The sequence below is a fragment of the Podarcis melisellensis genome (assembly GCF_964234715.1).
Source record: "Podarcis melisellensis genome assembly, chromosome: 8".
In the NCBI taxonomy this organism is placed as follows: domain Eukaryota; kingdom Metazoa; phylum Chordata; class Lepidosauria; order Squamata; family Lacertidae; genus Podarcis; species Podarcis melisellensis.
Genome location: NC_138540.1, coordinates 75,821,131 through 75,846,206, shown reverse-complemented (window position 1 = coordinate 75,846,206; position 25,076 = coordinate 75,821,131). Strand labels below are relative to the sequence as shown.

The 25,076-nt window shown below is 44.8% G+C and overlaps 2 protein-coding genes across 14 annotated transcripts in view; both read right to left on the bottom strand.

Annotated features, from left to right (window-relative positions):
- Window positions 1–775: 775 nt before the first annotated feature.
- Window positions 776–10,288, bottom strand: LOC309375266 (phospholipase A2 inhibitor NAI-like). Of its 9 annotated transcripts, XM_081920916.1 has the most exons (7): window positions 10,076–10,286; window positions 9,298–9,352; window positions 9,118–9,193; window positions 8,043–8,156; window positions 6,220–6,366; window positions 3,405–3,536; window positions 776–1,788 (listed from the first exon to the last, which is right to left on the bottom strand). In XM_081920916.1, the coding sequence occupies exons 3-7, from the start codon at window positions 9,164–9,166 to the stop codon at window positions 1,553–1,555; spliced, it is 678 nt and encodes a 225-aa protein (XP_081777042.1). In that variant the 5' UTR covers window positions 9,167–9,193; window positions 9,298–9,352; window positions 10,076–10,286; the 3' UTR covers window positions 776–1,552. The 9 variants fall into 9 exon arrangements, with proteins under 9 accessions (XP_081777042.1, XP_081777036.1, XP_081777037.1 ...); XM_081920910.1 differs by lacking the exon at window positions 9,298–9,352 and having other exon boundaries at window positions 9,948–10,288; XM_081920911.1 differs by lacking the exon at window positions 9,298–9,352 and having other exon boundaries at window positions 9,973–10,287.
- A 4,725-nt stretch (window positions 10,289–15,013) lies between these two features.
- The window catches only part of LOC309375116 (uncharacterized protein), a 64,115-nt gene continuing 54,052 nt past the window's right edge, over window positions 15,014–25,076 (bottom strand). For 2 of the 5 annotated variants that reach the window (XM_081920580.1, XM_081920583.1), the window contains 3 exons: window positions 19,839–20,534; window positions 17,917–18,597; window positions 15,014–16,628 (listed from right to left, as the gene is read on the bottom strand). In XM_081920580.1, the coding sequence (XP_081776706.1) occupies window positions 15,440–16,628; window positions 17,917–18,597; window positions 19,839–20,534 (2,566 nt within the window). In that variant the 3' untranslated portion in view covers window positions 15,014–15,439. Of the gene's footprint in view, window positions 16,629–17,916; window positions 18,598–19,838; window positions 20,535–21,757; window positions 22,454–23,460; window positions 23,808–25,076 lie in introns of those variants that run through there. The other 3 variants (XM_081920581.1, XM_081920582.1, XM_081920579.1) reach the window with 3 other exon arrangements.

Here is a 25,076-nt window from a genome sequence, read left to right as displayed (position 1 = left end):
AGTTATTTCCCATATATTCAATAACAAAATTCCAATCTTCTCTATATGTATGTTCTTCTTGTTCCCTTATTCTGTGCATATTCTGTCAATTTAAGTTGCCATTCTTCTTTGGTTGGGACCTCGCTTGTTTTCCATATTTGGGCTAACGAAACACGGGCTGCAGCAGTGACATACATAAATAACCTTTTTTGACACCTGGGAATTTCAGTCTGAATTATCCCCAACAGAATGGACTCTGGGGTTTTTATGGAAAGTACTTCTGAACATTTTTTCAATTCATTATGGATCATTTCCCAATACACTTTTACCCTTTTACAAGTCCACCACATATGAAAGAAGGTTCCATCAACCTCTTTGCATCCCTAGCACTTATCTGATTCAGTCTTATACATCTTAGCAAGCCTACTTGGAATTAAATACCATCTCAAGCATTCATTTTCTAATCATAGAAGCACATCAAACAAGATTACTACTCGAGAAGCTGCAGGATACATATGGATTGCAGCTAGCATCATGTGGCTTCAAACACCAGCTGTGGGAGATTATCAAAGTGGGTAAGGTGTACACGGTCCAAGTTTCGGATGGGTTGGCAGAGATTACCTATTCTTTCTCTTACCTAAACACTGAGAGCCAGAAGAGCAAACGTTTCTCTTTTATACCTTCCAGCCTCTCCAAACTTGCCAGAATGCAGTAAAATGCCCCTCTTCATTTACTAGCAAAGCTGTTTGCTAAAGCTATCATGGGAGCCAGATTATTAAGAGAGCTGAGACAGGTCTGACTTGTTCATGTGCTTTATTACCACTAACTTAACTCCAAACAAAGCTGTTCCTGAGTGGTGACATCATCTATTACTTATTAAATTTATAGTCCACCTTTCATCCGAAGATCACATAGCTGTTCACAACTTCAAAAGCAGTAGCTGGGCAGAGGTTCAACCCCCTTTCTGCTAGATTCCCCTAGATTCCAAGGGATGGAAAATTCTTTACCTAAGCTGGGGTTGCACAGGAAAGCAGGTCTCCTGGCTGTGTGGGGTGCAGTTGGGTAGGGCATGCTGCAAGGGGCAGGACTGGATCAATACCATTTATGAAAGTATCACATTCTTAGTCCATCCTTCCTCCAAGCGTGTTCAGGGTTCCAAATATTGGATTCAGGGGAGAAACTGGGGAATCATCTCTGATCAACAGAAACAGACAAAAACTGAACCTTGTTTCTATTCCAGCATTCATTCATCTTCTCTCTCAGCAAAACATTGGATCTATTCCGTCAGCACTTTCTGAGCCCACCCCTTCCCTCGAGAAGGTCAGGGATGCTCCCAATGTCTCCAGATGTTGAAAGTAGGCAAATAATTATTTCACCTCTGATCCCTGGGCAGTGGATCTATCTGATCAGTGGATCAATAGAACAGGAAAATGGCACTGACTCATTCCCCCCCCCCCAACTTTTATTTTATTTTATTTGTTTCACTCAATAAAACATAGAGGAAGACAAATCCCTCTGAAACTCAAAAACAAGAGGCATCTTTCTTCAGCGGTGAAATGGTGCAAGAAGCTCATTACAAAAAAAGCTTCATCAGCAGGAGAGCCAGGAGAAGGAATCCGAATGGGAGGGGAAAGGAGAGAGGAGGAGGAGGAGGAGGAGAAGAAGAAGTGATGGCTGCCACGGCTGGAGTACACTGAACATTTTTAACATGATTAACATCATTAAAAATCCCTCCGTCAAATGTTTTTAAGTGGGTGCAGGTGCCTTCACGAATGCAGCCCTTCCTGGAGCCGATTACGACATTCTTCTCTGTGCGTAAAAACAAAAAGATGAGTGGTCAGAAGATCCAGTAACTGATACACACACGCCGAAAAATGCATCTAACCACGATATATAGCGTTACATGCCACTCCAATCTCCACCAAGCGTCTGCGTGAGACTCTGGGGGTTCCAGGCACTTTCCCAGGGTCATGTTTCCGTTGGGAATCAAGGCACAGTGAGGACTAGTGTCTTAAAAAAAATATGGTTTATTTTACACATATTTACACCTTAAGCCTTCCATTGAGGGTGTGCATAACATGAGGCCCCAGGAATGTCCCTCATTGCCCCTCTAGTGACTTCAATGATCTTGGGTTCAAAGCAGCAGCCCGCCATGGTTCTGGAGTTCTCGCCTTTGTTCCCCTCCTTCCTCCAAGAACACCTTGCCGAACGCAACACCTCTCCTTCTGTCTGCTCCCTCCCCACACACACACTGGGGAGACCTCTGTTTTTTCAAAAGGACGGCATTTTTCCTGTGTGACATCACACCCACATTACCCTGGCAACCTCCTTTGGTGGGCTATCAACACCTTCAGTCATGCTTAACATCTTCCATCCCAGGCGATACCTTGAAAAACAAGCTGAACTTGTGTTTTGTTTTTTACACTGATAAGTTATATCTCACCCAGGGGAAAACTCCAAGCATTTAGTAATTTCTAGCACTCAGTAATTTCTAACATTCACTAACTTCTTAGAATTGCAGGTGCTTTTACACCCCCAAACTCTGGTGCCCCAAATCTGTAATATTATTCCCCTTTAAAAAAAGAAGCATCACCATGAAGCAGCCTAATTTGCATGTTGGGTGGCACTGCAATATACCCTTCATTAGAGTGTTATAACATGTTGACCATTTGCCAGGGCTATGAGCCCTTGCACGTACCTCCCCAGCCAGCCTCAACAAGTAAGCAAAGCAAACTAAAAGCCTGAGCAAAAAGCTCGTCACTGGGGAGCATGGGGATGCCGGTCTCCGTCAGTCTTAGATTGGGAAGGGCTCTCTCCTTATTGAGAAAACATTAAAGAGCTGATTGATTGTAAACAGTCCTAGGTGCCAGACTTGCAGGGCTGAACCGCTGCTGTGCCAAATCCTTGAAGGATAAGTTAGCTACCCAGCAGTGGGGTAGCGTGGGTTGTCAGCACCCGGGGCAAGGCAAGTACCGGTAATTTGTGCCCCTAACCCGTGGATTTTAGCACTGATTTTAGCACTGCGAGTGCGAGCGCACCCCCCCCCCAGATTTTGCGCCCGGTGCGGCCGGCCCCCCCCCTGCACCCCCCACACTACGCCACTGCTACCCAGCAAAGACCCTTCACTGCAATTCATATTGGCTAACATCACTAACAAGTGGGCTCATCCTTCCTGGCTGAAATCACTACTAGGATGGGAGGATAGCAGACCATGCTAACCTCCCAGGGAACCTCCCTACTTACTCATTGGGGCTCAGCATTTCTGCAACTGCTATGTACGTATCAAGAAAGCATGCATGTTAATTGCATGTTTGCATCATATCCAGCTTGGCCCAAGCTACTATCCAACAGCGCTGCTAAAAGGCATTTCACACAGCAGGAGTAGCAAAAGCTTAAAAGGGTCGTAGCAATAGAATCAGAAATACCTGAAAGTGTGACATAACTAACACAGTAAGTTTCAGATCCAATACATTCTGTGACTGCTGCAGAACAGTCGCCTTTGTTAGACGAGCAGCCTGGGCAAATCTTCCCATTGGCTCTGGTATTCCGTTCTGGAACTGAAAAGCAAAAGGAGTTTGAGAGGTTCAAGGGAACTTGGGTAAGTGCTGTTCTCCTTAGAAAAGATCCCTCCTCCACTATGGATGAAGTAGAGTTTTGTTTGTGCCACATTTTTAAGCAAAGCGGCGTAATTTGCACCCCCGGAACCCGTGGTTCCCAACGTGGGGGCAATTTTATTTTTAAGGGGGGCAATTTGAGAATGAATTAGACCAAGTTAATGGCCTTTTAGCTTCCTCCACGAGAATAGGAGTTCACTTTTTGAATAACAAGAATTATATGTCATGGAGGGTGGGGGGACATTGGGATTTTAGAGATGCTTAGGTGGGGCATGGCCAAAAAAAGGTTGGGAGCCACTGCCCAAGACCAATACAAAATTCAGCAAAATTAGGAAGCGCTGGAACCACCCCGTTGCCTCCACGAGGCAGAGGGCTGATGGTTGTGCAAGGGCTCTGGGAGCTTTCCAGGACTCCCTGTGACCTTCTCAGAACTCAGTAAGCAAGGAAAACCTGCTGGGTGTGCAGGTGGTGGTAGGAATAAATAAATGAAGAACAGGGAATAGTGGGTTTCCCTGCTCTTCAGATATTTATTCGCCTCCCTCTGCCACCACTCCCAACTTGCGTAAGGTTGTGGTAGCATAAGTAAACAGATCCTAAGCTGCTGGCCCCTTATAATGTGATTTGTACTTCTCCAAATTCTGTTGTACAATTCTTGGCTCAAAACACGTATCCAAATGTATATAAAAATAAATAAATGATATCTCAGGATAAAATACATTTAGAAATGTTCGTGTTTAGGTAAATTATGTATTTAATGCTAAAATGTGCACCAGAACCATATTTAAATATTTCTACAGGTTTTTTATTTTAAAATATCCACAGATTGATGCAGAAAGAGGACAGCCTAAATGCATGAATAAACACATGCAAGGGTACCATAGACCAGGAACAAAATTATGCGTCCATTTCTGAACTGAACTAAGGATGGGTAGATCAGCTTATTTCTGGTCCTTGACACTTTTGCATGTGTTTGTCACTTCTTGTTCCGTCCAGTTTCTGCAATAATTTCTATTTTTTAAAAAAAACAAAACCTACAGAACAAATTGTATTCTTGAGGTATTTAAATACACATTTAAAGGCACATTTTCCTTCACACATTCTATTGTTACCTTAACTTTTTGAAAGTCTTAAATTATTGTTGCTAATTTTTCATATTTATAATTTTATTGAGGTGTCTTTTTTGTAAACGGTGGGTTTTTTTCATAATCAACCATTGCATAAATTTCAAGTAATAAAAACAGATACAAATGAAAGATCTTGGCAGTGTCTGGAGCTGGAGCGAGGACCAGCAGAACAACAACTGGAGAGTTTTAATTTCAGTCAAAGGACACCTGGTGGCAAGCCACGATCCCACATGGAAAGGCTGCATCTCCTACCACACATCGCAAGAAAGACTTATTCACATCGCAAGAAAGTATTATTATTATTATTATTATTACCCCACCCATCCGGCTGGGTTTCCCCAGCCACTCTGGGTGGCTCCCAACAGATTAAAAACAGAATAAAACATCAAATATTAAAAACTTCCCTAAACAGGGCTGCCTTCAGATGTCTTCTAAAAGTCAGATAGTTGTTTATTTCCTTGACATCAGGTGGGAGGGTGTTCCACAGGGCGGGCGCCACTACCAAGAAGGCCCTCTGTCTGGTTCCCTGTAACTTCTCGCAGGGAGGGAACTGCCAGAAGGCCCTCAGAGCTGGACCTCAGTGTCCAGGCTGAACGATGGAGGTGGAGACACTCCTTCAGGTATACTGGGCCGAGGCCGTTTAGGGCTTTAAAGATCAGCACCAACACTTTGAATTGTGCTTGGAAATGTACTGGGAGCCATTGTAGCCCCAAGGGCTCTTGCCTCCTAGGCACAGAAGGTCAAGCCCTACTGCAGCTTGTGCCCTCCAGAAGTTTTGGAACACAACTCCCATCATTTCTCACCATTGACCATGGTGGCTGGAGCTGATAGGAGTTGCAATCCAAAGTTTCTCGAAGCCACAACCTTTGGAGAAGGCTGCCCTACAGGATGTGGGTACACCACGCTGCTCAGTACTGCCTTTGTTTGTATGTTTGTAACATACAGTTGGTCCTTTCAAATTTCCAGAGATGTTGCTTCTTGCCCATGTACTGTAGTGACTCAGCAGTCCTTTCTCATTAGTATTTATTGTTTACCGGAAGGTTCCAAGCTGTCTGAGCCCTCCTAATATAACTGTGTGCAGGTGTGAGAGCCAGTCAGTCTTTCTTTCGTTTTCAAGCTATTCAAGTTCACTGCCTTCTCTCTGTAACTGTTTTTTTGAAGCTATGCACACAGCCAGGGATCTGGCTGAGGGCTTGTAACCACTATGCTTATTGAAATGCTTTCGTAAAGCGTATTTGCTCATGGAGTGAGCTGTTTGTGCTGCTGACACACTGCTGAGTTACTCTGCTGAGCTCTTTACATGCCCTGGAGTCTGAGGGAGTACTAGGCATGCATACCACGAAAGTCCTGGGTTGTCAGGACCCTAATCCTGACAAATGCAACCATTTAATAAGAGCTTAAAGTATAGCCCTTCATCTGTTGGAAACCGAGACCGCACGGAATGGCCACCTCATGCAGACAGACAGAAAAAGGAGACAACTTATACAAAAACAGAAACCTACGTATCGGAGCAGCTGGATTGCAGGCATGCTCTTCGCAACAGGTGGCAATCTGCCTTATGTGGCTCCCATTGCCATCAGTCATAGTGATCACACCAAAAAGGCAGATTTCAGGGTTTGCACATCCCTTTTCCATGTAGACATCCTTAACTACACAAAAAAGAAGAAAAAAGAGGATACATTTAGATGGTGAGAGGTGTTACCTGCTCAGTCGTAGTGTGCTATGTACTTGGGCATGCATGGAGGGAAGGGACCATGTCACAACTATTTATTTACCACAATACGATGACAGAATTATTTTAAAAAAAACAACAAGAAAACCGGCCTCAAGCAAAAAGGATCAGTCTAAATCAGGCATCCTCAAACTCGGCCCTCCAGCTGTTTTGGGACTACAGTTCCCATCATCCCTGACCACTGGTCCTGCTAGCTAGGGATGATGGGAGTTGTAGTCCCAAAACAGCTGGAGGGCTGAGTTTGGGTATGCCTAGTTTAAATTAAATGAAAGAAAGGGGCCCCACAAAACAAAATTTCCTAACTGTCAAAGGCCAAGGTAAACAGGTGGGTCTTCTTCAGCATATGGGGAAACCTGTGGAAAGAAAGTGTCAAGTGCACCTCTGTGGGGACGGAGTTCCACATTTTAGGGCAGGGCTTTCCATACTGTGTGTCGCGACACGTTGGTGTGTCAGCTGCAGTGTATAGGTGTGTCACATGAACGGTCCCTGCTCTCCTCCCAGGGCTGGAAAGGGGTTAGTTTAACCTCTGGTTTGCTAGTAAAACTAAATTACTGTGTCATGAAATGATGCATGTCTAAAAAGTGTGTCACCAACATGAAACGTGTGGAAAGCTCTGTTTTAGGGGCTGCCACAGAGAAACCCAGGCTCCCTTTCCCTGCACTTCTATGGATAGTGGAACTGCTGAGGGAGGTACCTCTGCTAATTTTAACACCTCTAAGGAACTGCAGAAATAGAGGCAGACTTTCAGATATCATGGGTCTAAGTTGTTTAAACACCAATATTTCGAACACCTTGACTTGGGCCTAGAAGCAAGATGATAACCAGTGCAGTTGTTTTTAAAACAAGGATGGTAAGAGCTCTAAATAGAACCCCGTCCAGTAACGTAATCATTGCATTTTGTATCCGTTGAAGTTTCTGCATCATCTTTAAGGGCTGCCTCACATAGACAGCATTGCAGCCAGAGCCGTCTTTCCCATAGGGCTTAGTGGTGCGTTGCACCAGGGCACAGGCCTCTCAGGGGCGCCCCAGCGAGTGGGGGAGCTGCATGGCTTTGCACACCTGCACACCTCCCAGCTGCGCCTCTGCGAGGATTGTTCTCCTGCAGTGGCATGGGGGAGAGTTGCGGGCCCCCCAATAGCTGACAGTGCGCAGCTTTGCCCCCACTATCCAAGGTAATTTGGGGGTGCTGGGCGGATATTTGCACTCCGGCACCACATTTGCTAAAGACAGCCCTGATTGCAGCAGTCCAATATTAAGACACACTGAAGGCTTAATCTAGGCCTTAAGTATAATCGACCCCTCACTCCAAGTATAGCTTTGATTCCCAAGAAACTACCAGCTCTCTCTGTGGGGCTATTGGTAGTAGCAGAAACCAAGTTCTGTGTTCTCTGGTTAAAATATATAACTCCCCTGGCTGGCAAAAATAACAGGTCTCTGATGGAAGCCTGGGATAAATTCAGAGTGGATGGTACTGGGCAAAATGGAGAACTGATCTCACTCAATATTAGGTGGCACCACTCATTCACAGATTTTGCACAAAAATGTGGCCTATTCACTATATGGCCTGGTTGACCTATGATCCCTCTCATCCACCTTTACTGTTTTCAAGCAGAGAGCTGGAACAGGCGTAAAATTCTTCAGGACAAATCTGCCTCTCGCTTGTGCAGGTGTTGACTCCCTTGCAAATCTCACACTCTATAGAGGCACCTGAAGGAGGGAACAGAAAGGCTTTCATGTAGTGTATGGCATGTACAGAGTTCAAAGTTATCAACTCCAGAAGAGGGTGTCAAGTCCAAATAAATTGCTAATGCAGTGCTCTAACATAAAACCAGATGACTCTTGGGTCCCTTCCAGCTCTGTGATTCTATGATTTGCAATATACAGTATTGCCAGGTCAAAAATTATAAATACAGTGGTACCTTGGGGTACAGACGCTTCAGGTTACAGACTCCGCTAACCCAGAAATAGTACCTCGGGTTAAGAACTTTGCTTCAGGATGAGAACAGAAATCACGCGGTGGCAGCGGGAGGCCCCATTAGCTAACGTGGTACCTCAGGTTAAGAACAGTTTCAGGTTAAGAACGGACCTCCAGAACGAATTAAGTTCTTCACCCGAGGTACCACTGTACAGTACATATAAATTAACTACACATATAAATTAACATACACAAATTTTATGCAAAGAGTATTTTCTGGTCGTCATTGTTCTTTGATCATGCATTTTCTCGTTTTATGAACAACGTGAAAGCAGTTCCCCCTACTTGGATCTGAACGGCTGCATTGGTCCAAATGTAATAATTTTCCTTTTCTGCAAAGCTAAAAGTAACAACAGCGGTTGGTCATGGTGACAGGGGCTGTGTTGTTCTTCCTCCTTCTCAATGCCATTGTCCCCAATGTTGCTGCCAGTTCTTGGGTGGCAGGGAGTCAGCATGCTGCCAGCACGGGAGCAAAGCTAATCTGATATTCCCAATATTGCACTTGTGCCATGGCAACCTCCCCACTGCTTTGCCTCTCTCCCTCTAAGTAACCAGCAGCAAATTGTGGCACTGGAAAGCCAGGAGTGCAATGCAGCCCCATCCTGCTCTGCTGGCCCCTACTGGTTCCAGGGCATGTGCAGAGTTCCAGATGTCCTGAGTTACTCAGTGGCACCCATCCCATAGTGAGCTTACCTGTAGTTAGAAGCACAGAGAAGAGGGAAAGCCCCAAGAGAAACTTCATGTTGATGGGAAGCACACGGTGTGAAGCCTAGGAGAAAGGAAGGAAATTTTGTGGCTTGAAGGACCTGCAGAATACGCAAAGCAGTGGCGTAAACAAACAAACACCAAAAGATTAAAGGTAAATAAACCCACAGGAAATTCGCTGTAATAAGCTGCAAAGAGGAGTTTCAGTTAAAAGTGGTCTAATCTATGGAAGAAAAGCCATATTGACAATCTGCTCAGCAGCGGAACCCAAGATAACTGTTGTATAGTCACGGTTTGGTCAACACCGCCCTCCCCTTTCTAGGGTTAGAAAATAAATTGCAACAAAAACACAAAGCTACCCTGAACTGAGGAGAGCGACCATAGCATGGATTATGAATAGGTGGCCATACTAAAATTTGCAGTTAGGCAGCTAACTGTTGGGTGTGCGGTAGCCACCTTCCTGGTCAAAGCAGTGATGGCCCTTCCCTTGACCGACTACCGCCATAGGGCCTTCTGAGGAAGAACCGTCGTTTATTTTATTTTATTTTATTAATTAATTAATTAATTAATTACGTGCCCTGCCGGGAGTTGCAAGAGGGAGCAGTGATGCCTCCTTCAAAACTGGCTTTCCGTTCCCTTCTCTAAAACATGTACCCTGCACAAAACCCCTCTGCAACCTCCAGCCGGTTAGTGAAAGGATTCGGCTGCCAGCGTGCGCCACGCGTGGAGCGGAGGCGGGCCTGGATTTTCCGAGGGCTTTCCCAGACTCGTTTCAGATGAAGGAGACGTAATCCTGCCCTGCTCCTGAATACGTCTACCCTTCCCAGCTCACACGTCTCAGACCCTCCTTGCTGGGGCCATTGCCTTGGCTGCCAGCTTCCCCCTCCTTTTACTCCCATGTAAGCGCCCCTGGGGCCTAAGAAGCCTTTAAGCAGGGCCTCCTTACTATGTGGGCTGGAGAGGGGCAGGGGCTACATCAAGCAGGCAGAGTGGAAGGAGCAGGAGGAGGCCTGACTTCCAGGCCTCTTCTGCTTATACCAGGGGTAGGCAACCTAAGGCCCATGGGCCACAAGCGGCCCATGGGGGTTGTTTAACCGGCCCATGAGCCGCCCCTGAACCAAGCCACCCGCTTGGCGAGTCCCTACGCGCTGCACTAAACTGGCACAGCACAGTGCGGGGACTCGCTTCCACTGCGCCGGAAATCGTGTCTGCGCAGACGCAGACACCAGAAATCACATCTGTGCAGATGCAGACGCCGGAAATCACAGGCATGTGTGCACGATCCGGCCATAGCTGTCAACATTTCCTGTTTTTTAAGGGAAATTCCCTTATTCCGAATAGGATTCCTCGCAAGAAAAGGGAAAAGTTGACAGCTATGGATCCGGCCCATGGAGGTAAACCTTGCCGACCCCTGGCTTATACCCAAAAATGGGGTAGCAACCTAGTGACCTCCAGGATCACCCTCGGGCCCTTACATATGGGCCTGCAGCCCCACCCCTCTTTTCCTCACAAACGAGGAAGGAGTCGAGCGTCCCACTTTTCCCCTCTCACTTTTGCACTCAGCAGGGTTTTCACAAGTTGCCGTAACCAATTTCCAATTCTCTGTATTAGCTTCTGGGGCGGTTGGTTACGCATCAACCCCAAATTAAATAGAGGGAACCCATCTGCACGAAATTTGCCCATGGCGATTTGCAACGCCTGTTTGCAGTTTTGGAAAGAGCTGCTATCGATGAAATGGAAATGATGCCCTGCTATAGCAGGGAAGGCTCTGGGGGAGTTCAGTTCCTTCTCAATTCCCGCTGAGAAGGTGCTGCTAATGGTCGGCCAAATCCAAAGCTCTTTTTTCTTTCTTTTTTCTTTTTCATGGTTTCTTATCTTTAAATGAGAGTTGGCCGGGGGTGAGGGGACAGCTCTCAAATAATAGAGGACGCTTTGAAACAAAATAGAGAAATGTCCTCTGTAATGTAAGACATGGTAGGGCGTTTAACACAGAGCTCCAGCAAGGTTGCTCCTAGTCTAATATAGATGAAGGAAGGGAGGGGGCTGGTGGATGAAGCTTTCTTAAGAAAACAGTACATGCCTCATTTTCTCTGATCTGAATACAACAACACATCCCCAGGAGTCAGATTTTGTTGGATATGTCTGTGCCCAGGCTTGCATCAGGGGACGACTCAGCTATACAGCTGCAAAGAAAAACGTTTTAAGTGTGTTGTAAAGTGAAACATACAAATGTGACACTAGATGGCATCAGTGACCAATGGCAAATTCAATGTGTTTTTCAAAATGTTTTTTAAAAAAGCATTTTCACAGTGTTTCTTTACATGTGCGTAGGATTCCACCAGAGTGTCTCATCACACTTTCATTCTTTGGAAGCATATTGGATTTCTGTGTTTTTGCGGCAACCACCACGGGATCACCACCCTCCGCCCCCACCAGAAAAAATGCACTAGAATAGGGATGGATGAATCTGCTGGTTTCGGATTTTTTCTGTTTCTCATTTTTCCATTTTTAAGTCCTCTATGATTCCACATCAGTTTCTTTTTGGTTTTGTTAAAGCACTTCCAGGTGACATTCAGGACTCCACAGCCAAGCCCCCGTCTCCGCCAATGACTACAGAGAGGGTGGCAGAAGGACTGATGGTGGATCACCATAGCATTCTCTTCTTGTTGTTTTGTTTTTTTAATGTTTTATATTCAGAGATGTACTGGCCAGTCACATGGCTACAGCTGCTCATTTTCTTATTGTCACTTTTAAAATATATTATCATTTTATAAAGGAAAACTGTGCTTATTTCCAAGTAATTGTGAATTTACCATGGGGGCAGCAGAAGCAAGCCTCCTTTTATTCATGTAGTCATAATGGCACTGCAATTTAATTGAGACTCCTTGCTATGTGGATTTTTAAACTTATCAATTTTTATACTTTTATACTATGTGGATTTTTTTATACTTCTCAATGGTAGACACACACTCCAAATGGGTGCAGAATTTTTCCCATCACAGTTTTTGGAAGCATCCCTGCCAAGCGCTATATAAATCACACTTATCAAAGGACCACATTCTTAGGCCATCTTTCCCGCAAGCAGCTAACAAGCAATAATAAAATAATAAAAATAAGTTGAATGAATACAACTTAAAAACAACATTAAAATACAACATTAAAATATTGAAACATTAAAATATTAAAATGTAGCCTCATCGCAGGAGGAGAAAGGAAAAGAAAAAAGAAAGAGGGGGAGGGAATCAAATTGGCTCCAAGCCAAAGGCCAGGCAGAACAACTCTGTCTTACAGGCCCTGCGGAAAGAAATCAGATCCTTCAGGGCCCTGGTCTCAGGAGACAGAGTGTTCCACCAGGCCAGAGCCAGAGTTGAAAAGGCCCTGGTTCTGGCTGAAGCTAATTTAACTTCCTTAGGGCCCGGGACCACTAGGGTGTTGATATTTATGGACCTTGAGGGTCTCCATGGGGCATACCGGGAGAGGCGGGGGTTTCTGTTTCAATTAGCAATTCATCCACAATTTGACCCATGCATTAGTGCACTGACTTGTTTGTTTGGTTATTTAAACATTAATAATGCACTGTGTTGCCTTTTTTAAAAGCATCACTGCAACTGGAGATGTAAGGAACAGAACCTGGGATGTTCTTCATTCAATGCTTGCAAAGATACTTGATGGAACGTGCATTTTAAACATGGGTGGTATATTTGAGCCCAGCTTCAGTTGTTAACAGGCTGGCACAGCAATGTATTTAAGACTAAATGTTCCATTGAGGCATCTGATCAAGGCCTGTATTTTAAAATGAGCTTAAAGATATATTTGCAAATGTTTGTATATTTCATGCCAGGCAGAAACCAGCTGGCTAAGTACTCTGGCAGTTGTTTATCTTCCTGCTCTCCTGAACAAGGGCCCCCCTGATTTATAGCAGTAGCAGGAGACAAGTTTCTCAAAGTTGTAAAAGGGAATTACAGGCTGGGAGCAAATGTTACACTGACCCTACATATTACAGAATACAATCAAGCTGCAAAAACACTAATTAAGAGTTGGTAAATAGTAAGTTGTATTGTTTAACAGAAAATAATACCATGTGCCTCCCATCAGACTCTAGCCATATTTTCCTAAGGTTTAAGGTATACTGAGAGAGTTAAAGGGCAATAAATTTTGGGAAGAGCTAATGGGAAAAGCAGCTGGCTGGGAAAGAGGGGTGTAAACTGAAGAGGCTTCTTTTGAAGCTGTTTTTACTGAGTTCCTTTTTTACTTTGCAAAGGCCTTTTCTTCTAAAAAGCTATCTATGTTATGTATGAGATTTGTTGGCTTAATGTAATTATGCAAAGGATTTAGAAAGTAAGAAATGTTAGATTCTTATGTTAGATTCTTATTTCATTGATGGTGTGTGAGAATGTGAACCCAAGATCTCTGTTTAGATAGAATTTAATACCATGAGCCATTTGTTTTAGCCATTTGTTTTGGAATGCAGGGGCAACAGGGGCAAAAGGTGATCTGGTAATTAAGGTGCCTTGTCGAGGCAAATGTAAGATATATGACTACTTGTCTGCCATTTATGGATAGAAGGAAAGATAGCACTTTGTCTCCCATAAAAGGTAATAGGAAATGGGTGTATCTTTTATGATTGGTTCTAGCAAACAGCCAATAGGAATTTAAACCAGGCTGATTGGACAGAGGCAGCCAAAGGAGGAGCAAGGGGGCTGGGCTGAGGAAATATAAGTGCTGGCCATCAGGGCTGGAGTGGGCAGAGCTTTGGTAACCATATACCATTGTGTCTATCATTTATTTGTCTGACAAATAAATTATTATTTTAATTTCTCTATTGCTGCGTTGAATATTTCATTCCAGCTAAGCGTTATCCACAAGCAGGGTGCTACACCATTGCTGTTAATTCATGGCTGCTTGCTTCCTCCCTCCCAGATCTCTGGCCATAATGTCTGAGGCTGATAGGAGTTGTAATCTAACAACATCTGGAGAGTCCTTATTTTCAGGATTGGCTGGAAAGATAAAGAAGCGATTCTCAAAACAAGGAAAATTTCATTCAGTATGCAAGTTTATTACTACATGCTCATAATACATAGCACACAGATAAATACTCTAGCTCACTAAACCTCATCTAGTCCCATACAGAAAACAAACTACTGCTTTCCCACCAAATACTGAAGTTTCTGTTGCAAGGGCAATTTACAGAAGGAATTGATGGCATAACCAGAGCAAATAGACAGAGTGTTGGCCTCCCACTGGACTGCGGTTCTTCTTCTTAATCCAGTCCAAAATCTGGGCTTTGTTTTGGTGTGATCAAACATCGGAGAGTCCCCAGCCCTGTTCTGAAGAAGTGAACAGCTTTCCAACGTGGGTGTTGGCCCCCATTCAGCACATTCTCTTCCAAGATGAGTGCCTGCCAATATGGACCCACTCAGAGCTCTGTGTGACGCAACACTCTATCGCACATCTATGCAAATAGTAATGTAAGACAGGTTAGGGCCCCTACAAACTGGCGTTTTGTTGTGGGTGAGTTCTGCAACTTATTATAGACACAGTAATAGTATATCAGTGCATTAGTGGTGCATTTGTTCTGCTTTATGAGTTGTTACATCATGTTTTCCCAATACTGCCGCATCATCCAGAAGGGCTGGAGCACAAGAAAAGTGGGACAAAAATAAAGCAAACACCCCGAACATTTGTGGTTTGGAAAGTTATGGGATTTCAACATGAAGTTACAGGAAGGGCACTGATCAGAAAGGAAGTAGTATAGCAGCCCCAAAACATATTGAAACATGTATAGTATAGTATAGTATAGTATAGTGTAGTGTAGTGTAGTGTAGTGTAGTGTAGTGTAGTGTAGTGTAGTGTAGTGTAGTGTAGTGTGTAGTGTGTAGTATATAGTATATAGTATATAGTATAGCCCCAACAATATCATGAGCACCAATCAACTGATAAAAAAGGACATTCAAGGGCCCCTTTATTCTTAGAGGCTAATGCAAAATCTCCTTGATATGTCCTTCACCTTAAAGTTCCTCTGTTCTTTATATGTATAGATCACCTAAGTTCAGGACCCTGATTTTTCAAGTGCTCATGGCACTCACAGCCAAGTACTCCCCATGAACTCTGCAGCTTCTATTGTTTTCTTTATCTCTTTTCACTTCCATGAAATGCCTAAAGGAATTTAACAATATAAACAGGAAAAGCATATAAAGAATTTTACTTGCAAAACCATTTCCTCCCCCCAAAAACCTTGATTTTGCGGATTCTATGTTACTAGCAGATCTCTAAACACAATAGATAGGTGTCTGGTCTTTATTTGGGACTTTCAGTGCTCAGAGGCTTTTGCACAAACATTCGCTGCATCTTCCTCGACATCTTGCAGAAAGCATTGCAGCATGTAGTAGGTGGTTTTGAAAGAAATAGTGGAACTGCCCAACACAGGTATGAACTCAACAATCTGTTCTAGCACTGTCGGTGCTTTACTCTTGGCCAAGAGATCAAGTACAAATTCTTTGCTGATCTCATTAGCCAGTGGAGACTTCTTAATAACTGATTTCAGCTCACTTAGAGGTTTACCAACCCGGTTTGCAAGACTGCGCAGGGACTCTTCATCCAACCCAAAAGCCATGCAGAACTTTTTGAGTGTTGTCACCAAGAAGGAAATATGCCAAGGTAATTTGAGAGCTAACCGAGTCACACAGCCAAAATAGGAAGACACAAGGGCCTGCTTCCATATAAGTTTCCTCATCTCAGATTTCTTCTTCTCCAGGATATCTTTTGAGAAAGTTGGCATTGAGAGAAGGAGGGCATGTCTTTTGAGATGATTCAGTTCCTTCTGCAAGGTTTCTTGCAGAATGGGGAAATCATACATGCTCAAATCCCAATTTGATATCAGAAAAACCTTTGGAGAAGCCTCTCCCAGTTTTCTCAGTTTATCACAACAATCTTGCCTTAAGTCCTCAAGTGTCTCCATTTCATTGAAGTTGGGTTTCCTTCTTTCAGCAGCCATGCTAAGATTAATTTTAGGGTGCACATAGTAAAACTTCTTTTTCATTTTCTGAATCTCACGAGCCAGCTGGGTGTCACTCTCTGTAAAACGTTCTGAAGCGATGATAAAGAAATCGTATTTACTAAAATCTACCTTCTCCAGATACTCATCTGCTTTGAATTCATCCGTTCCAATTCCTGGTAGATCCCATAGTGTCACCTTGGGGAACTTCGGGTGCTGATATTTTGTCGCAAACATGGTTGTCTGTTTCACCCCCGTCTCAGCTGAGCCCTCTCCAAAATCTGGCATACCCCGCAAGGCATTGACAAGAGAAGACTTGCCAGTACCTGTATGCCCTGTGATGGCAATGTCAAGTGTGACATTGCTTAGCAAATCTAACTCTTGCCGAATCTGGGCTACCACATCTGGGAGATTTCTTTGTCTTAAAACAGCCTTCATATTTCCCAAGTCAGCAATAAAAGTTGAGATGTCACACCACTTGGCTATTCTAGATGAATCACTTGATCTAGGAAAGAAAAAAGCATTTTCAATATTAAAAAAATACTACATATTTTTCTTTGACAACCTAGATGTACAGTGGTGCCCCGCAAGACGAATGCCTCTCAAGACGAAAAATGCGCAAGATGAAAGGGTTTTTCGGTTTTTGCGTTGCTTCGCAAGACGATTTTCCCTATGGGCTTGCTTCGCAAGACAAAAACGTCTTGCGAGTTTGTTCGCTTTTTTCTTAAAGCCGCTTGAAGAGGCGCAGTTGCGACGGACCGTGCTTCGCAAGACGAAAAACATCGCAAGACGAAAAGACTCGCGGAACGAATTAATTTCATCTTGCGAGGCACCACTGTAGCTGCATGGAGGTGAACTGATGTACGTAAGAGTAGTACTGATGGAGGTTATTGCATGCCAAGGCACCTGAGCCACAAAGTTCCCAGGAGAACAATAAATCACACTGACATGGAATATTTTGGTTTATGGGTTCAAATAGGCCACAACTTTATTGGTTACAGATGTGAGTGGTTTGGCTCAGGCATTGGGGTGAAGCCAGGCGTTATCTTGACTCTCGCCCATCTGCAGGGAATCCACAGAAGGATAAACCACCAAAAGGGGGTGCCCTATAACTTACATTAGATAGTGGCACCCTGAGGAGTCCCCATAGGGGACTCATGTCCAGGCTTTAGACAGGATTCACACCCCAGATCCTTTTAACAGGATACCCTTACTGAGGAGGGGCAAGCGAGGCAACAACCTCGCAACTTCAGGCTGCCTTAGAACCATTGTGTGTTCCTCATTTATATCCTCATTTATATGGGAAGGGCATATAGCTCGGTGGCAGAGCATTTGCTTCAAATGCAGGCGATCTCAGGTTCAATCACTGGCACCTCCGGTTTGGGCTGGGAACACGCCCTTTCTGAAACCCTGGAGAGCTGCTGCCAGTCCATGTAGCCAATACAAGGTCTAGCTCAATAAATGGTCTGACTCAACATAAGACAGCTAAGTTCCTTACTAAGGTTCTGTACAGGGTGCCATTACTCCAAAGATAATAATAATAATAATAATAATAATAATAATAATAATAATAATAATAATAATAATAATTTATTATTTATATGTATTGTTTGAGTCAGGGAGGACCCTGACAAAGAGAAGGGATTCACCTCCTGCAACTGAAACCTCCAGACACAGTTTGCTTTGTGCTCTACCCCCTGCCGGCATAAATGGCAGGAGCCTTGCCAGAGGCTTGGAAAGAATTGAGGAGCATCAGATGGTGACATAAATGGCCTAAGCTGAACCAAACGTACCTATCAAGTATCTGGCTTAGTACTAAGGCATGCCTCTTGAGATCAATAAATTCATCTTGCAGGGTCCTTTGCAGGAGGGGAAAATCATACATGCTCAAATCCCAATTTGAGATAAGAAAAACCCTTGGAGACGACTCCCCGGCCTTTGCCAGATTTTCACAGTAGTAGTTCCTTATTTCCTTAAGGGTTTTGTCCTCCGTGAAGTGTGGGTTTCTTTTTTCGTCAGCTATACTGACATCCACTTTGGTGCGCACATAGAGAAACCTCTTCTTTCTTTTCCAAATTTCACGAGCCAGCATGGCATCGTGCTCGGTGAAGCTTATTTCACTAACAATGATGAAGAAATCGTACTTGTTGAAATCCATCTCTTTTACGTATTTCTCTGCTTCAAACTCATGTGTTCCGATTGCTGGCAGATCCCAGAGAGTTACATCGGGGTAGCTGGGGCACAGGTACCCTTTGAGTTCCTTAGTACCTTGTATCATATCAACCACAGCAGTATCCTCCTCATTGTCTGCCATATTGCGCAGGGCATTGACCAGGGATGATTTGCCAACACCTGGCCCCCCTGTGATGGCAACGTCCAGGCTGCTTTTGCCTGGTGGGTGTTCTCTTTGAGCTGATGTGTCTGACCGGGAGCTGTTAGCACCCATAGCTGCTCCTCCGGGACATTCATCAGGTCTAAGTAAGAAGAAGAGAAGAAGAGTTTGGATTTGATATCCCGCTTTATCACTACCCGAAGGAGTCTCAAAGCGGCTAACATTCTCCTTTCCCTTCCTCCCCCACAACAAACACTCTGTGAGGTGAGAGGGGCTGAGAGACTTCAGAGAAGTGTGACTGGCCCAAGGTCACCCAGTAGCTGCATGTGGAGGAGCGGAGACGCGAACCCGGTTCCCCAGATTACGAGACTACCGCTCTTAACCACTACACCATAGCAATGGTTAACTCCTTCTTACATAAAGCTCCTGCTTAAAATAGCTGTAGGCCCAGTCCAAATGGCTCACATTAAAGTCCTAAATAAACAAATACTGTATTTTTTGCTCTATAAGACGCACCAGACCACAAGACGCACCTAGTTTTCGGAGGAGGAAAACAAGAAAAAATATATTCTGAATCTCAGAAGCCAGAACAGCAAGAGGGATTGCTGCGCAGACTGCATTCGCTCCATAAGACGCACACACATTTCCCCTTACTTTTTAGGAGGGAAAAAGTGAGTCTTATAGAGCAAAAAATACGGTATATGAAAGACTGGCTCCTTTCCTAAAGACTGCCCCACAAATACCTGCAGTTGAAAGGTGCCACAGCAGTGGCCACACATGAGTAGGGAAGTGAAGACATTGATCCAACAAGGAAACATCTACTGCCACCCCATTATAAGGGAAAAGGGTGGGCACAGCTTAGTGCTACAAGCAGCAAATGTTGCTGAATTACAGTTCCCATCAGCCCCAGCAGGCATGGCCAATGGGCAAGGAAGATGGGAGTTGTAGTTCAGTGATATCTGCAGGGCCAAACGTTCTTTACACCTAACATACAATATCGGATTCAGGAAAATTGAAATGGATAGCCCACTTCATAGAGGCCTGACTCATACAATGCAAGGCTTATCAGTTCAGTTATCAGGTAACCCCACTGCATCCTTCCCACCTCACTGTTAAGGTCTTTGTGCAAGAGAGCAAGATTCTGGGGAAACCAGGAGTGGGGTATAAATAACATTATTATTAATTATTATTATTATTATTATTATTATTATTGCTTGATGCCAGGAGCTGGAGTGGGGTACAGTCACCTAAGGGGGGAAAGTGAGGGGAGATATAGTCTCTACATCCTTATATATGGGTACAGCCACAACAACACAGAAAAAAGAACATGTTTGCTTTCATATTGCATTGAATAAAGTTTGGCTTCAGCTGAAACCAACATACTTATTGTGTATCTTCCTTCCTGGGTCCTGGGGTGGTAGTAAGGCACGCCTCTGGAGATCAATACATTCATCTTGCAGAGTCCTCTGCAGGAGGGGGAAATCGTACATGCTCAAATCCCACCTTGAGATGAGAAAAACCCTTGGAGGTGACTCCCCGGCCTTTGTCAGACATTCACAGCAATCTTTCCTTATTTGCTCAAGGGTTTTCTCCTCATTGAAGCTTGGTTTCCTGCTTTCAGCAAATATAATAACATCCACTTTGGTGCACACATAGAAAAAACCCTTGTTTGTTTTCTGAATTTCGCGGGCCAGCATGATGGCATCATCAGTCAATCTTCTTTCGCCAACAAGGATGAAGAAATCGTACTTTTTAAAATCCATATCCTTTATGTATCTCTCTGCCGAAAACAGAGGTGGTCGAATCCCTGGTAGATCCCAAAGGGTTACATCTGGATATTGGGGGTACAAGTACCCCGCTGGTTCCCTAGTACCTTTCATCACATCGACTGCAGCTGCACCAAGCTCATCGTCTGCCATATTTCGCAGGGCATTGACCAGGGATGATTTGCCGACACCTGAGTCCCCTACGATGGCGATATCAAGGGTACGTTTGCCAGATGGCTGATTCATTTGAGCTAATGTGTCTTGTTTGCTGCTCTTCCAAGCCATGGCTGCTCTTCTCTGAGATTTATCACACCTAAACAAGAACAGAAATATTACAGCAGTTAATGCCTTCCGCATCTAACTCCTCTTTTAAAACAGCTGGATCAGTTGCCAGTTCAGTTCAAGGCCCAGTTCAAACTACTCACATTAGTGTTTAACTCCATTGAGCATTCCAAGGAAAACCATGTTCTGGGTAAGCACTGGAACCCCAGGAATCTCTTACCAAACAGAAATTGGGGTGCAGGCAACATTATAGTTATTACAACATCTTAAGTAAATAGCTTCAACAAATGCTGTTGAAATTCCTGTTCAGCTTCATCTGCCTCTGTTTTCCTGCCTAAGCTCCTGAAATGGCTGCAATGCTTTGATGAGAAGCTTTCAAACTGCATAAATTGGACTTCCTGTCCTGGTGAGGGTTTCTCCTGGAGAGAGAAACTCTGATATACAGGGGTGCCTTGGTTTCCGAACTGCTTAGTTGTCGAACAAATCGGCTCCCGAATGCTGCAAACCTGGAAGTAAGTGTTAGGGCTTCCAAATGTTTTTCAGAAGCCAAATGTCCGACACGCCTTCTGCTAGAGTGCAGGAAGCTCCTGCAGCCAATCGGAAGCCGTGCCTTGATTTCAAACGGTTTCGGGAGTCGAACTGACTTCCAGAATGGATTAAGTTTGAGAACCAAACTACTAAACATTTTCTGAATCTTTGTACTTTTGTCCATTTACTGTATTTATTTTTCCCCATTTGAACTATAAAATAGTGATTTTCTTGAGTCAAAATGAGAGTACCCCTAAACCTTTTTAAAGGGAAAAAAAGCACTGTTCCACTGTATATTTGATTGTGCTCCTTTCAAACATACGTTCACTGCTGAATACACTGCTGAATAGTAGGAACGGTTGAAATATGGGAAAGTGAGCAAAGAAAGTAACAGAATTACCGTATTTTTCGCTGTATTAGACGCACCAGACCACAAGACACACTTAGTTTTTGGAGGAGGAAAACAAGAAAAAAAATATTCTGAATCTCAGAAGCCAGAACAGCAAGAGGGATTGCTGTGCAGTGAAAGCAGCAATCCCTCTTGCTGTTCTGGCTTCTGTGATAGCTGCGCAGCCTGCATTCACTCCATAAGACGCACATACATTTCCCCTTACTTTTTTGGTGAGTCTTATAGAGCAAACAATACGGAAATTAGGGGGGAGCTCCTTTGAGAGCTGAAAGGCAGCATAGAAATACTTTTACAATCAGCAAATTAAAATTGTTTACCATTGGCAGCCCGTAGCTCTTTGGAAAAACAGCGACTCCCTTTCAGTGACAAGTTGGACAGCTGTTTGAGAAGATTGCTTTCTCTAGCATCTAGAAAAACTTATCTGGTGCATGCCACACTTTGAAATATTTTTTTTTACAGTGACAGTGAAAGCAGGCTTCGCTTCCCTCTGCCTTCCGAACTATGAATAACAGCCAACAAGGAAGTGAGGCAGAGTGGTTTCACAGTGAACTGAGTTGAGTTCTGAGAATATGAGCCTGGCCTTGGTGGGCCATTGGCCTGATCCAGCAAAACTCTTCTGTTCCGACATTTACATGGGTCTGAACAACAACAACAACAACAACAATGTGACAAAACAACTTGAAATGTAGTTTGGTTCTGACTGGGACCTTTCAGAAGCCAAGATCCAAGTCTGGGGAGGGGGCTATGTGTGGAACTTAATGGGGATGAGGAGGGAGATGTATTAAGCCAATGTATTATGATCCACAAACAGTAGACTGGCGCAGCAATGTATTTCAGACCAAATGTTCCGTTGCTGATAATTCCTGGCTGCTCGCCAGCACACAGCTCTGCTCAAAGGGCTGATTTCTGAGAAAGCAAAACCTAGACTGGGTGGCTCTGTTTCCTCTTCATTGTAAACCATTTGGAGAAGAAAAACAAACAGAAATCTCTCCAGCCAGACTAGCAGAAGCTAAGCAAGCACCAAAAGCCTTCCCCAGCAGTCAAGAGAATGTGCAGAGGGTCAGAGGGGTGGTTGCCCCGGGTGCAAAATTTTGAGGAGGCACAACCAGGCTGCCCCACACAGGTGATGTCTCATTCCATCCGCCGTCACCGCAAGGCGCCTCCGCCTCCACCAGGCCTCCATTGCGGCAGCTGGCATGCTTCAGAAAGGAAATACATGAGTGGCCTTGGCACAGGTGGCAGGCTTTGGCAGAGGACTTGCGGCAGCGGAGACAGAGTGTGAGTTAGGCAGGGAGATGGGGGGTGGCAGGCAAGTGAGCGAGCGACGGTAGGGAGTAGGGGGGGCAGACACGTGGTGGCAGAGACAGGTGGGGGCAGGCATGGAAGGGCTGACCCCAGCATAGCCCGGCCCAGAATTCCTCTCTGGGGGTGCTGCCAACCCACGGTACACCACTGCTCCCAACTACACATTTTGTTTCCTAGTGCACTCCAAAAAACAAACAGCCTTTGAGCACCAGAATATGTGTGAGTGCAGGGGAAAAGGAAGCCCTGCAAGTCCCAGAGGATGTTTGCAAATGTTTTTAGTAAACAGGGAACAGAGAAAGATGAAGGACGGGACAGCGACTATGTGGACAGCTTCCGAAGAGCTTATCTCTCCACTGTGTCAACCCAAAGGAAAGGAAAAGAGGCAGGCGCCAAGAGGAGGAGGAGGGCAGCTTCCTAGCAGCTAAAGGAGGATAGTATGTCAAATTAAAACGCAGCATCGTTTGAGAGGGAGATCTGGGTTGGTTTCAGAGCAGTTACTTAAAGTTCTTTTAGTAGCACTAGCTCAATAGTGAAGGCATGTAATTTATTCCCTTTGTAGCAGGGAAGAAGGGCAGCCGTCTCCAACGTTAATAATAGTAATAATAAACAACTCTGGCCGCCCCGCCCCACCCGCCTAGCAAGGAGCTCAGAGTCGATCAAGCTCAAAAAGAAACGGAAATCATCATAATCGCAAGAGAAAAGTTCAGCTCCTCACCTGCTGCCCGCCCGATTTTTTTACAGCAAACCTCAGTCCACTCCTCGGTCTTTTAACACTTTTCTCCTTCCAACTCTCTTCCTTTCTCTCTTTTATTCCCTCTACCTCCTGCTCGTCGCACTACTAAAAGCTAAAAACGAAAGCGAAGTTGCGAGCGAAGACAACGTAAGATTGCAGGAGAGTTTGAAACTTTCCCTTCCCCTCCCCTGGTGATAATCGCCTATTTCCCGATGGCAGCAAATAGCAAAAGCAGCATTCCCCGCTAGGGGGAGCACCGAGCAGCCGCTTGATAGACGAGATTCTGCCTTTCCTGGGAAGTCCCGAAGGATGCCTAGTGAAACTTGAAGCATCAGAGGACTTCATCTCTGTTGTTGTCGCCTCTGTGTCAGTCTCAGCAGCAGCCGAGTTGTCTGCAAGCCGACACAATCCAGATATTATTCCTTGACGGCTTCCTTGTTGTCGGCTTTTGCATTGATAGGCTGCGAAAAGTGGAAGGGCTCTAAAGCTGTGGGGATTTGGGGCATCTTAGAGGAAATAGTTTAATTTTTTTGAAACATTCTGATATTCTGCAAGGTGCTGAGCGGCTTTAGAGCCTGCACGACAAGCTGGCTTTGCAGACCAAAACAAATACAATACCTTGTTACGCAGATGCAATTACAACAACATATGGATCACAACAGGCTGAATGGTAATGTTTGCAGCAAATGTTTTACTGGTTACTTCCTAACATACGAATCAGGTCCAGGATATACACCATATACAATCCTAAAGCAAGGCATATAACCTGTTAACGGAGAAATCTGAGGGCTCCCTTGGACAAAAAAAAAAAAAACAAGGACACCAGCCAGGAATACCAGAGCAAAACAGCAGCCAGTAGGCTTGGTCTTTATTGAAGACTGTCGCGACAGGACTCCCACCTGCCACAAGGTGGAACAAGATGGAAGCCCCAAACTAAAGAGCCCCCAAGCTTTTATTAGCTGCTAATCCCCATGTTATTGGGACGCAGGTGGCGCTGTGGGTTAAAGCCTCAGCGCCTAGGACTTGCCGATCGAAAGGTCGGCGGTTCGAATCCCTGCGGCGGGGTGCGCTCCCGCTGCTCGGTCCCAGCGCCTGCCAACCTAGCAGTTCGAAAGCACCTCCGGGTGCAAGTAGATAAATAGGGACCGCTTACCAGCGGGAAGGTAAACGGCGTTTCCGTGTGCGGCTCTGGCTCGCCAGATGCAGCTTTGTCACGCTGGCCACGTGACCCAGAAGTGTCTCCGGACAGCGCTGGCCCCTGGCCTCTTAAGTGAGATGGGCGCACAACCCCAGAGTTTGTCAAGACTGGCCCGTACGGGCAGGGGTACCTTTACCTTTACCTTTAATCCCCATGTTACCCCCCCCACACACTACATCACTCATACATCAAGGTTACATCATGAAAGGGGAGGTCTGGTGGCAGTAATCGAAGCATCCTCGATCCTGCCCCATGGTTCTCCTTGCCCTCCACCAATCACCCATCAAGTGTAACAAAATTTACATTTCCCCATTTCCCAGCCAGTACATTTATCAGTGAATTGTTACATTTGGTATCGTGCAGCAAAGGCCCTTTGAATAGATAGGAAGAAACTGTGATG

Excerpts from the sequence above, each read along its gene's own strand:
- LOC309375266 (XM_081920910.1), bottom strand. The coding sequence starts at position 10,028 with ATGGGAGTAAAAGGAGGGGGAAGCTGGCAGCCAAGGCAATGGCCCCAG. Across the intron at positions 8,157-9,117 it reads CTCTGTGCTTCTAACTACAG|GTGCCTCTATAGAGTGTGAG; the intron begins GTAAGCTCACTA and ends TCCCTCCTTCAG. Across the intron at positions 3,537-6,219 it reads CAATCCAGCTGCTCCGATAC|TTCCAGAACGGAATACCAGA; the intron begins GTAGGTTTCTGT and ends TTTGCTTTTCAG.